The 13,589-nt window shown below is 37.4% G+C and overlaps 2 protein-coding genes across 3 annotated transcripts; both read right to left on the bottom strand.

Moving 5' to 3' along the window:
- Positions 1 to 68: 68 nt before the first annotated feature.
- LOC137737717 (ABC transporter B family member 11-like) lies at positions 69 to 5,777 on the bottom strand. Its single transcript, XM_068477263.2, has 12 exons — positions 5,338 to 5,777; positions 5,061 to 5,115; positions 4,795 to 4,970; positions 4,492 to 4,713; positions 4,168 to 4,406; positions 3,507 to 4,032; positions 3,118 to 3,391; positions 2,092 to 2,984; positions 1,696 to 1,962; positions 1,301 to 1,564; positions 900 to 1,193; positions 69 to 608 (listed from the first exon to the last, which is right to left on the bottom strand). The coding sequence occupies exons 1-12, from the start codon at positions 5,656 to 5,658 to the stop codon at positions 255 to 257; spliced, it is 3,885 nt and encodes a 1,294-aa protein (XP_068333364.2). The 5' UTR covers positions 5,659 to 5,777; the 3' UTR covers positions 69 to 254.
- Positions 5,778 to 8,298: 2,521 nt separating this feature from the next.
- LOC137737501 (hAT dimerization domain-containing protein) lies at positions 8,299 to 12,865 on the bottom strand. Of its 2 annotated transcripts, none has more exons than XM_068477000.2 (7): positions 12,610 to 12,865; positions 10,411 to 11,916; positions 9,638 to 10,315; positions 9,477 to 9,560; positions 9,296 to 9,371; positions 8,851 to 9,167; positions 8,299 to 8,716 (listed from the first exon to the last, which is right to left on the bottom strand). In XM_068477000.2, the coding sequence occupies exons 2-7, from the start codon at positions 11,725 to 11,727 to the stop codon at positions 8,483 to 8,485; spliced, it is 2,706 nt and encodes a 901-aa protein (XP_068333101.2). In that variant the 5' UTR covers positions 11,728 to 11,916; positions 12,610 to 12,865; the 3' UTR covers positions 8,299 to 8,482. The 2 variants fall into 2 exon arrangements, with proteins under 2 accessions (XP_068333101.2, XP_068333103.2); XM_068477002.2 differs by having other exon boundaries at positions 8,299 to 8,712; positions 12,610 to 12,862.
- Between the last annotated feature and the right edge of the window lie 724 nt (positions 12,866 to 13,589).

The following is a 13,589-nucleotide window of genomic DNA, read 5'->3' as shown; positions in this document are numbered from 1 at the left end:
TAATGGGCCAAGACCTGCCACATCATCGTTTAACGAAGAATTTAAAGGCTAGACTAATGAAAGTTTGATTTTGGGAGCAAATCGTAACTTTAAGTATGAAAGAGAGACAAAAAAAAAAAAACAAAGGGAAGCAAAGTACAAATTTCACGATACTTGAGGGCAGTAAAGTGAGAATCACCTAAAAAAAGTTTATACATACTTATTTTCCTTGGAATTTCAAAGTTACTGCAGTATAATAATTGAAAAGCAGATCACTAAGATGAGGCACTTGCATGGAATGCAACCAAAGAAGCATAAATGCCATCCTTGACATTGATTAAAGTTTCATGCTTTCCTTTCTCTGCAATGACTCCATTTTTCACCACCGCGATTAAATCTGCACTCCTAATCGTGGATAACCGATGAGCAACCACCACCACGGTTCGATCCACTATGACTCGGTCCAATGCGTCTTGAACAACTCGTTCGGATTCAGCGTCAAGAGCACTTGTGGCTTCATCTAGTAGTAAAATCTTTGGTGCCTTCATTATAGCTCTTGCGATTGCCACCCTTTGCTTCTGTCCGCCGGACAGTTGAACCCCCCGCTCTCCTACTATTGTATTGTAACCCTGCATTGGTTTCCGAAGTTAACATTCTGAATAATTTTGTAAAACTTCATTAACTAGTCATTGTCTTGTAAGCAACACCGTAAGATTTTTTCAGTGATAAGTAATACGAACATGCATCACAGACATAAAGATCGAAATCTTCATGTCTGATTTGGCTTGATCTTTATGTTTTGGTATGGAACTTCGAAATCGTCATCTATTTGAGGTGGCTCGACCATTATTTTCAGAGACACATGTCCTAGATTATATTGATCATAAACAAATCGACGAAGTTCTCAAGTAAGTGCCTACCTGTTGTAAACTACTAATGAACTTGTGAGCGTTTGCCAATTCTGCTGCAGCTATAATTTCAGCTTCTGTTGCATCCCCTTCCTTTCCATATGCAATGTTGGCTCGGATGGTTTCATTAAACAACACAGGCTCCTGGCTCACTAGCCCCATTTGCTGTCTCAACCACTTCAACTGTAGCTTTTGGATTTCGATTCCATCTAGTGTAATGTGACCAGAATCAGGATCATAAAATCTCTGCAACAATGAGATGACTGTCGATTTCCCACTTCCACTTTCTCCAACCAGAGCAACTGTCTGAAAACACAAAATACATTTCCAAAATCGCATATTAGACTACGAGGTTCAATCTTATGAATTAAGTGAAAACGAGTAAAAGAAGAATCAGCATGCTACTAAGTTACCTTGCCGTGACGAATGGTCAAGCAAAGGTCCTGGAAGATTAGCACGTCAGGTCGAGTTGAGTACTTAAAGTTGACATGGCGTAATTCAATTTCTCCCTTCACATTTTCTATAGTTGTTCCAGATTCGTCACTGGAGTCTATTGTTGATTTTCGATCGAGAACTGCAAATATAGAAGCAGCAGAGCTCTTTGCTTTGCTTACATTAGGGGCTAGGGAACCCGACTGAGACACTCCAACAGTTGCCATAGTGAGAGCAAAGAAAACCTACAAACCAGAAGAGCAATTTTTTTTTACTTCAAGTCACAAATACTTATTTAGCAGAGTTCAGACATAGGAACCAGTTTTCTGTGCCGTTTACTACTTAGAGACTTGTAGGGCAAGGCAAAATAACTTACTTGGAAAACATCGGAGAATGTTGTCTTTCCAGCTGAAACAAGTCGGGCTCCTGCGTAAAAACTAGTGGCGTGCACGGAATACATAAAAAAGAAGGATAGCCCAAATCCTATCCCACTGATTAACCCTTGTCTAATCCCTTTCTTAATTGGGCCTTCACATTTTTTCTGGTACAATTCAATCACCTTCTCTTCGGCACAGAAGGAAGCAATTGTTCTGATATTCCCTACAGCATCATTCGCTATTTGGCTTGCCTCCTCGTACATTTTCTGCAACCATAATGATAAAAATTAGTCTTATGCATATCATGTATGTGAGATCGGATCATGTTTTGAACTGCATCGATTACAAGTTGTATACTATAATTCTTTTCCAATTTTTGGATTGCAGAGAAATACCTTCGCATCCGCACTGAATCCTTTCATGAATTTGACTTGAAAATATCCATTTACTCCTAACAGAGGCAGCAAAACAAGAACTATAAGAGATAGTTGCCAATTTGCCATAAAAGCAGTCACCAAACCAGCAACTGCAGTTGCTAAGTTCTGAACAACCAAACCAAGACCATCTCCAACCAGCCCCCGCAAAGAAGCTGCATCTGCAGAAAGCCTTGCACCAATTGCACCACTTGAGTGCTCAGGATCGTCAAACCAACTTACTTCCATGTAAACCACCTTCTCAAAGCACATCGATCGGACTCGTTTTATTAACCTACAACCCGCGACAGCGAAAAGGTATTGTGTTAATGGATGTGCTATGGAAGATCCCAGTCCAAGAACAATACAGATTAATGCCCAGAACTTTGAATCCTTATGGACTTCATGCGGTGGCTCAAAGAAGGTTTTGGTTACACAGGCAAATAATACCCCCAAAAAAGGTAAGAATACCCCATTGACCGCTGCAGCTATAGTACCTAGTAACAAGACTGGGATCTCTGGCTTGTTCAGGTAAGCTAAGCGGCGAAGCGAGACTTCTGGAGGCACTCTTGATGATTTTGAGTCAGGAATATCTGATCCTGCATGTGCTGCTTCAAGGACACCTACTGCAGTGGGCACACCAAATGAGATTGAGAGGGAATGACGACCACTATTTCCTCTCCCAGATGATCCCCAGCTTATGGATCGTAAGTTTGAAAATCTTGGACTTGCATGTCTCCGAGAATCCACACTACTAATTTCTGGCCTATTTTGATCATTCACAGTCGTCATTTCTGACACTCTGCTCATTTCTTGCAACCTTATAAGCCGGCTATATGCTCCTTCAGAGTCCTTAATTAGCTCAGAATGTGGTCCTGCTCACTTGAAGAGTTCAGTATGTGCAGTACTCATTAATTAATTCAGATTATGGTAACGATACTTCAATTTTTTTTTTTTGTAAAGTAAGGCTGGGAACTCAAATGGTGGAACAGAAAACAAATGTGTTACCTTTTTCAACAATTGTCCCTCTATGTATAACAGCAATGGTGTCAGCATTCCTTACTGTGCTCAAACGATGGGCTACAACGACAGTAGTGCGACTAATCATAATTCTATCCAATGCCTCCTGCACAACTCTCTCAGATTCTGCATCGAGAGCACTTGTGGCTTCGTCTAAAAGTAGAATTCTTGGGTCTTTCAAGATTGCTCTAGCTATGGCAACTCTCTGCTTTTGTCCCCCAGATAGCTGAGCTCCATGTTCACCAACCATTGTGTCTAGTCCCTGAAAAATGAATCGAATGAGCTGAATTATGCTATGTTTCCATCTTTTAATGTGTCGAAATGGTAAGATCAACAAGGAAACATCCAAACTTAGAGTAAGTATAAACGAATTTAACCTGAGGCAGTTTGTCTATGAATTTAGCTGCATTAGCAAGTTCAACAGCAGCCCTTATTTCATCATTAGTTGCACGGTCCTTCCCATAAGCAATGTTATCTTTAATGCTACAAGTAAACAAAACGGGTTCCTGACTGACAAGGCCTATTTTCTGTCTGATCCGTTTCAGCTGGAATTCTTTCAGATTAATACCATCGATAAGAACTTCACCAGCTTGGGGGTCATAAAATCTCTCAATCAAACTGATTACAGTTGATTTACCACTTCCGCTTCCTCCAACCAAAGCAGCAGTTGCACCACTAGGTATTGAGAGAGAAAATCCACGGAATATTTGATCATCTGGTCTTGCAGGATAACTAAAATAAACATCCCTCAGTTCAATGTCTCCATGGATCTCTTGTAACTGCTCCCCTTCAGTGTCATAAGTATCTATCTCAGGCTTTCTGTTAATCGTCTCAAACATTTTATAAGCTGCAGCTTTTCCAGCAGCAAATGCACTCATGCATGGAGATGCCTGCCCAAGGGACCTGAAAATTTATCACAGAGACAAGTTCATATCTCGACATTCTGTAGCATCAAATATAAAATTTTGGGGTGTTAACAGTAAAATCATGCTAGGGTCACCAAATTTATTGATCAAATTTTACTAAATTGCAACTTACAGTGAGCCATTCAACACAGCAAAAACTACATTCATTACTTCTCCTCCTGTATATCCTTTTTCAACTATCATCTTTCCGCCAAACCATATCGCCAAACCATAACTACACATTACAATAAGCCTCATAGCGCCAATCCCAAACCCAGAAGCCAAACCCTCGTGAACACCCGACTTGTAAGCTTTAATTAAGGAGCTGTTGTAATTAGCTATGGCATGTTTCTCTCCTGTAAATGAGACAACCTGCAATGTGAATACTCATCATTTTTGTTCTATAACAAGAGATTATAGAAAATAAAATTTTATTTTAAAGACAAAGCAGGCATACAGTTCTGATTGAACCAACTGTTTGCTCTACCACAGTTGATGCCAGTGAATAAGCAGTTTGCCCACGGGATGCCAACTTCGACATAACGATGCCCATCATGGCCCCAGAGAAGACAAGAAGGGGAATAGACAATAGCATGACAAGGGTGAGAAGCCATCCCTTAACAAATGCTATAATAAAGCCTCCGATGAATGTTGCAATTAATTGGATAAAACTTCCTACCTGCAAGAAGAACATGAAAAAAATTAGAGACTGCTAGAGAAAATGGCAATCACTTAAGGCTTTTTTGTGGCGTGTAGATACCTTCTCGCCCATGGCCTCTTGAATGAGCACAGTATCACCTGACATCCTCCCAATAATTTCCCCACTGTTTATTTCGTTATCAAAAAAACCAACATCTTGCCTTAATATTGTTTTCAAATATAACCCTCTTATTCGTGCAGCCTGTCTCTCTCCGGTGATCATCCAGCAAGACATCTCTGACATATAGCAAAAGCAAATTGATTATCTCAGTTTCCAATAAGCCAAGTTATTTGTTCAATACTGGAAGGGAGCTCAGTAATACTTACGCAGAAATGCAGCAGCACCAGCTCCCACGGCCAAGTAAACATACTTTAGAGCTACCTGAGGATATGATCCTATTTAGCAACTAAACCGCAGACACCAGAAGCCAAATTAAAAGTTCAAAAAAGGGAAGTTCAGACACAAATTGTAATGGAACGACCGTTTGACTAGACAAGGTTTGAATCGAGTCCATGATTCCAAGTCCTATAAAGTCCTTGATTCCTAGTGAATTTGTATTCGTAAAGAAAAGTTGTTACTTGGTTTTAGCCGCAGAATATTTACCTTAGAAACTGCACCCACCACATCTTTGGTATTCCCAGTTCCACCAAAAGAATTAATCATATCTCCTATGATTACACTCATTAGAGGCAGACACAGCCCGTTTCCAATGGCGCTGATCACACCAACAGACATTAGCATGTAATCCAAGGAATCAGCAAAGGAGAAAAGCTTGTAATATGGTACTGTTTTGGTGCCATCCTCCTTGCTCTTGCTCATATCTTGCGCATTGTTTTCGGAATCCTCCACGGTTGAATCCCCGTTTGATGCTGCCACGTCCCGCTCCTTGACTGCCTCTCCATCCACAGGATTTACCTCAGCCATGTCCTACTGTTAACTTGCTGTTTTTGACGAGCAGCAGCACTTCAGAAAGTTGGTTGCTTTGTTTTACAACACAAAGCAACTCAGACAACTTTGGTGGTGAGATCAGAGCTGCAGCAGGAACTATTTATTGTATGAATTGGCAACCAAACTTTCTTTTTAAAAAAGAAAAAAAATTTGAAACATCATATGAACTTGTACGGCTTTTTTAATTTGTCATGTAAACTAAAATTTTGAGAAATTTGTCATATCAACTTTCCAAAATCATTAATTTGTCATTTCATCCTAACTCTGTTAAGTTTGCCACCCAAAATAAGCCATGTGCCTTGCAAATGACTTGGTTTCAAGATTATTTCCAACTTTTTAACTTCGCACACTCTTTCAAGATTATTTATGACATTTCAACTCCTTTTTTAAAGAACAGGTGGATCGCGTTAAATTCTCAAAGCTTGTAATTAGTTAAACTCCATGTTAATAAGCCTAATATAATTTTTTAGTAGTTCACCTTAAGTTTTTGAAACGAACGCGACATACTTTTTATTACTAGTCAAAATTTTTGGGTTCATACCAAAGAGAAGTAGCTTGTGAAAAAAGGTCAAATGTCCGAAATCAATTTCTTCCTCCACCTCCTAGTATAAATATATCCTTGTGTAAAAATAAAAAAAAAAATTAAAAAACTTGTGAAAATGAGGTCAAAAGTCTGAAATTACCCTAAACACAATTAATGTGCAATGCACCTGAATTATTTTGGATGGAAAATTTAACGGGGTTAAGATAAGATGACAAATTAAGAATTTTGGAAGATTGATATGACAAATCGTTTAAAAATTTAATTTGTATGACAAACTAAAAAAGTGTATAGGTTCATATGACATTTCAAAAAAATTCCTTAAAAAAAAATATAGTTCTCCAAAGAATGGATGACAAATTTCTTGTAATATAATATAGAGTTTGATTATTCGTCCAAAAATTAAAAAATCATTCAGCCAAAAGTTTGCCATGAAATATTATTCTTAAAAAAAAATAAAAAATTCAAAAGCTTCACATGGCAACCATGCAATGCAAGGAAGCTAATTCTTGTGAGTATTATACATCAAAAGAAGAAAAAGAAAGCTACGGAGAACATATCTTTGCAACCTCACAAGACTAAATTCCATCCTCCACAACACACATGCAATTAAGCCCTAATTAACACGAAAACGAAGAATTAAATCAAAAGACAAAGCCAAGGAAAGCAAAGCTGCTAATGGAGAGAATATATGGTCTATGGATTGGAAACATACTTTACAAACATGGTAGATGCAACTTTAGTATTGAAGAAACAAGCTTTATACCACTTTTTGCGAAATGGGTAGGTGACTTTTTGCGTAAGGAGAGAAAAAAAGGTTGTTACTTTGTTGAACCTGAGTTGGAAGAAATGCAATTCAAGTTCTCTACTTATTTTTGCTTTGATGGGACGAGTTTTCTTTTTTCTTTTTTTTGGGGCTTTTTAGCCAGAACGGTCTCTGAGATTGATATAATTTCTCACTTTAGTCATTTAGATTGACAATCGATAGAAGTGGTTCTGAGATTGTCCATCGTCAATAAATCTCAGTTAAATTGGGGTATTTTTGTCCAATCAACCCCTTCATATGCTTTTCTATTTAATGGAAATTTTTCACAAAATGATTTACGGTGAACAAACTTATGGACCACTTCTATCGATTTTAAATGTCAGGGGACTAAGTAAGGAGTTATACAAATTTCAGAGATCATGTTGGCTAAAAAGAGTGGAAATGTAATGGTAACCTTGGGTTGATTTGACATTTCAGTTATGGATGAAAGGTTTTTTTAGCCAAAATGATCATTGAGATTGACATGATCCTTACTTTGGCCTTTGACAATGAAAATAGATAGAAGTGATCCCTAAGTTTGTTCACCATAAATCATTTTGGTAATTCTATGAAAAACCAATCAATATCCTTGTTAAATTGTAATATGAACAACTACGTGACCACCTTTTTAAGAGTATTTTTGTCAAACTAACCGCTCCACTTATCGAGGATATTGACATATTTTTCATGGAAGAACAAAAAGGATTTATAGTGGCCAAACTGACCACTTCTATCGTTTTTCATTGTTAATGACTAAAATAAAAAATTATGACAATTGGTAATCTCGTAGATCATTTTGACTAAAATAAACCTTGAATATATCATATCAGATCCTCTGTCTGGTCTACTGTTTGTAAAGGGCAACACACTCGTCCTATTTCGATGTCCGGTGGTCAATTGTACTCAATCATCTTGCCCCACCAAAGTTTTGGTTTTGTTTTTTTATTTACAGGCTTTATTAATAACTTAACCAAAATATTAGAACGTCACAATGTTAAGATAATAGTGAGTAAGCTGTCTATAAACATGTGAAGTTTAAGAAAATAATAAATGAAAAAAGAAACTTGGTTGGTAATTTCGGAATCGGATTATTTTGAAATTTTCAGAAAATAATTTGAACCTCCTATATTTTGCAAGATTTTAAAATTTTAAAATTTTTTATGTATCCACCGTTTAATACTTTTTTTTTCTTCTGAATTTGTCCGATATTTGTATTCCGTTACGTGTATCTAACATAAAATCATATTAGACAATGTAAAGGCTTTGGAAATTCAAAAAGCGGTTGAGTTAGTAACATTTCAGCAAAAAGGATGAAGAATATTTACATGTAAGGACGCCCTGTTTTACTTCCATAGGTAACTTGCAAAACAAGTAAGCTGGAATATAATTACACCACTAAGGCAGAGCTTCCTCACCACCATTGCATCTTGTGTTAGTTGAAGGTCTACAACTTGCTAATCACTCAAGTCATCATGGAAAAAGTTCATCTCACCTTCCGCCCCCTCCTCCTCCTCCTCGTCATCATCTTCGGTGGCAACGCCAGCATTGGCCGGATTGACATCTGCATCAGCCAAGGTCACCAGCTCAATGGATCCGTTCCTAGTCTCTCCATTTGCAATTCCACATTCGTAATCAACGAGATCATTCTCGTATTCATCAACCTGTTCGATTTCATTGTAAAGGACTTCCTAACAGAGAAATGATAAAGAACTTGATTTCAGAAAATGTATAAGATTTCGTGTAGTTTTGTATGGAAGCTTTTGGTGTCAATGGCACAAAACTAAGCCACTCTGCCGCATAATAGAACCTACACTTGAAATACCTCATTTTCTAGCAAGTCATTTTCCGCAGCATCTACAATCCAGTCATCCAGCAACCGCTCTAACAGCACATTGTCGAGGGAGGTTGAATTTTCCGGCCTTCTTCGTAATTTCTGTTCTCTAAGACGTAAATTGTAATGAACGTAGATGAGGTCGTTTAACCTTTTTTGGGCTAAACGATTACTTCGCAGACAGTACAATTGATCGTATATACTCCAGTTATGCTCACACCCAAAAGAAGAGCATGTCTGACTCAATATACGCACAGCTATACGCTGCAGCTCTAAGCAACTTATCCCATGTTGTTGCCACCATGCAGCTAATAAGAAACAAGAAACAAAAAATGGAGAAATGTATCAGCAAGTGGAATAACGCCCAGAGGCTCAATGCATGGGCATACATATACCGGAAATCTAAAACATGTAGCATGGCAGTCTAATGCTATACCCGGATCAAGCTCTGTTCTTGTACTGATTGCCAATTCAGTTCCAAAATCAGCTTTAGCAGAATTGTAATCAGAAATCTGAGATGTTGGGATACAGAATGGGAAAATATAATAAGACGCCATCTCAATATATAAAACCATTCAGGATCCAAATAATGAAATCGACTACGAAAAAATTATTACCTGCATAGATGCAGAAATCCTATTTGAATGGTCTGGCTCCAGCCGAACAATGCATTCATTAAGTCCACGCATCACCTCAGTATGCTACACAAATTACCATCTGGATTAGGAAAGAACTTAACATCATGATAAAAAACACAAGCAGCCATTGTTTCTCCTACCGCCATAAAATCAGGTCGATATCTGTATGATGGATTTAAGTAGTAAGCAGCGACATATACAGGGTGGTAGAACAGTGTGTTCCAATGACTCTCTATAACGCTCCAAAATGGTTCATATTTACGGACATGAATGGTTTTTATTGCAATCTTTGCCCTGTACATGTCATTATATATAGATGACATTGACAAGCGGTCACCATTCTCAACCTTTTGAAGAATTTGCATTATTGGGTCCACTGAATTCCTAACAAACTGTAACTTCTTCCAAAATGCAGCATTTAAGACAATATTTTCCACTTCTTTTCCCTCAAATGATTTGGAGCACTGAGATGAAATCCATTTGTGTGATTGAAACATTCTTTTAAGACCAGTCTTGTGGTCCAGCAAGCTTTGTAAGGTAGCAAAGCTAGAAGCAAACCGGGTGATAGAAGATCTCAAAAGTTCCTTCCCCTGTGTGAAATCACTCTTCATAAAATTTAACAACCAAACTTGGTTGTAAATGAGCTTTGTAACTTTTTGGCCCTTCTCCATGCACTCTGCTACGCATCTTATCCTCAAAAAATCTTCAAGCGTTTGATCGATACAACTGGTGGTGCATGGGGTCCAGAATAAATTCTTTCTCTTCTCCTCAAGCATCTTTCCAGCAGCTTTATAACTAGGAGTATTTGGAGTGATTACCTGGGGAATAGATGCAAAGCAAAGTTAGTAGCGTAAGATAGTTCGAGATGGGCAACTATATGAGAAACAAATAAAACCCAAATAAAATCAAATACCTGAACTACATTTTCCTCCCCCAACTCTTCAACCACTTTGTCCAGCAACATAAACAAATTCAAAGCATCTTCAACTATTTCAGTGGCATCAACTGAAGAAACAAAGTACGCACCATTTGGACCGGAAGCCAACAAGTTTATCAATATTCTACCTTCTGTGTCTCTCCAACTGTCGGCCATAATAGAACAGCCAGTGGTTGCCCATGATGCCTTATACTCAGCCAGGTAGTTTCTAATGGTTGCAATTTCCTCTTGTAGAAACCGACCAGATATTATTTGGCTTGGAGGTGCAACCATACCCTGCCCATATTGGCCAACCAATTCCAGCATCTTATGAAAGTATAGGGAGTCTGCTGCTTGTAGAGGAACTCCTGCATGGTAAAAGAATTTGCAAATTCCAGAAATAACTTCCTTGTGGGGAATTTTATTTGACATTGTTCTGACCCTTGCTTGCTTGTAAGATTGTGGTGGAAAACTCTTAGGAGCTGTCAAGAACAGAGAATCGAGCCTTGATCTTTTAAATAATGGTTCAGAACCAGTGCTGGGAGGCAGCGACAAGAATGTATTTCTCAAATTTTGGCCCAATCTCCTATCACCATCGATCAAGCTTTCCTGGCTCATATGCGGTAGAACAGCTTCCATTTGGTCATCGTCTTGGTCTTCATTATCTGACAGAGGATCAAAATTTGACGTGTCCTTGGAATCGGGTTGTCTTTGTCTCCTTCCAGTACGATGCCATTTCATATTCTCCTTTATTTTAACATAGACATCATCAGGAGCATGTTTACAAGGTGCTACTTCTCCAGGAATTCTAGCTAAATGTTGTTTAAACCGATTGATACCACCACTAACTATTTTCTCACAATAATTGCATTTCACCTTTTTCTTTTTCTCATCCTGAGCAACGCCATGTTCCCACCCAGGGTCAACATACCCTAACGACCGAAGAGGAGTCAATTTCATAGTTAAATTCCTCTCACCCACCAATTGCTTTCCTTTGCTTCTATAACCAACATGCACATCTTCTTCGTCATCGTTGGATTGGAAATTCAGATATGCTTGGCCAATATCTTCGGAAAGCCTAGGTTTCTTATGAGAACGACTTCCTTTCATATTTTCTTTCATACTAAAGTATACATCATCTGGAGCTTTATCACAATAAGTAACTTCTCCAGAAACTCGGGCTAAATGTTGCTTCAATCTGTATATTCCACCACTAACTATTTTTCCACAGTAATTGCATTTAACCTTTTTCTTCCTCTCATCTTGAGCAACACCATGGTCCCATCCAGGGTCAACAAGTCCAGATGAGCGCATTGTAGCTACCAATTCAATCCATTTAAGAATTTATCCAAGAAACTACCGTTATCTGATTCACACACCGTATCCTCAGCACTAACAGAAGTCAAAATCTCTGATCATGCGATGTTGCATGGTCCATTGACACTAGCAAAAGAGGACGTTGGTGTTTACTGCAGTCACAGTCAAGCAACAGGAAATAGGAACCTGCAGCAGATTTAAGAAAATGAAGGTTGTATTTTCGTGCATTAGCTTAAGGGAAACATACAGGTCAATAACAAAGCATAGCAAGCACAAACAAGAAATCCATGACGTTGAGTATGACAATGGTAAAGGCAGATAACATCAAAAAATAGCTGTCACGATTCTTAAACGTGCTTGCTACATCGATACAACATCAGAAAAAGACATCCGGGTTTTAGGAACATACAACAGGTGGTATTAAAATGTCATTTAACTGTTCAAATGAAAATTTCAACAGAAAAAAGTTCATTAAAAAAAGCTTCTCAAGCAACAAATGGGTTTCAAAACTAAATCCAAAACTTCCAAAGTAAATTTTTTTCTAAGCATTTGAAGCAGCAGAGAATTACTTGAAACAACAAAAACCTCAAGAACTGAAGTAGTTACTAAATCATGGCACAGAAAGCAAACATTGTACGTAGGTAGCTACCAGAATCATCATAAAAATAATCACACCAAAAGTTACTAAATTTGATGCAAATTACAATGAACCACCAATAAATACAGCTTAATTTTTCTAACACCAAAAATTCAAGGCTAAAAATTTCCAACACAATAATACGAAAAGGGGATAATCTGATTCCACTAAACCCAAGAAAAAAACTAGCATGCATGTCTCTGAAAACTGAAAAGTAAAAATCTTGCTCAAATTTTGCGTACCTGGGTCAGAAATTTCGACGAATCTGAAAGTTTTTGGATTTGGGTGAGAGAAATCCGGATTTGGGGATGATTGATACGTAAGAAAGAGGGGAAATCGATGGAAAGTTAGGGTTTTTGAGGGTCGGATTGGTGGGAAAAATTAAAAATTTGGGGGAAGGATGAAGAACGAGCCGGGATCGTTCGGAATCGTGAGTCGCGAGTGGGATAGGTTCGACTCGATTGCTCGACCCGCCGATTTTTAGGGTTTCTGTTCTTTATGGTAAAGATATTAATCTTCTTTTTTATTTTTCACTATTTCCTACAAATAATTGATTGGAGAAAAAAAAAAGTTAAAAGATTAAAATATGGCGCATATAACACGGCTTTTGCCCCAAAAATTTTTTATTTTCTTTTTATTTTTTTTATTTTTCTTTTAAAATTCAAGACAAATATTTGTATTGCAGAATTTAATTGTGTGAGTTTGACTCAGTGAGTGGATAAATGTTCGTTGAATCGTCGCCAAAGGTCTTTTGTAACGGTTGCAAGTTAGGTTAATCTTTCTTTTTGCTTAATCAGGTTTTAATAGGTAATGTTATTCATATCATATTTTTAGGAAATTGTTATTTACACTCCAAAAATATCATTACACACTCCAAATTTTTTATATTTGGAAAGAAAAATACACTCGTGAGGAGTGTAGAATGAGATTTTTGGAGTGCCAATAACACTTCCCTATTTTTATAAGAAAACTAACGAAAAGAGCTTCAAATCTTTATATTTTAATGAAAAACCATACAATAACTTTATTTAATGATTAGGACAAAAAAAAAAAAAAACATAAAAAAAATCCAAATCACGTTGAATACTGAGCGCGCATCAGATTTTTTTTTTTTTAAATTTTTTTTAATATTATAATTATGTCCTTTTCATTCAAATTTAAGTTCTTTTGTCATTTTTATTAAAATTTAAAGGCTTTTCATTAAAACTTAAAATTTTAATTA

Source organism: Pyrus communis, chromosome 13 (genome assembly GCF_041283825.1).
Source record: "Pyrus communis isolate YQ-2024b chromosome 13, ASM4128382v1, whole genome shotgun sequence".
In the NCBI taxonomy this organism is placed as follows: Eukaryota; Viridiplantae; Streptophyta; class Magnoliopsida; order Rosales; family Rosaceae; genus Pyrus; species Pyrus communis.
The sequence above is the reverse complement of the archived record's forward strand: the minus strand, read 5'-3'. Positions and strand labels throughout refer to the sequence as shown.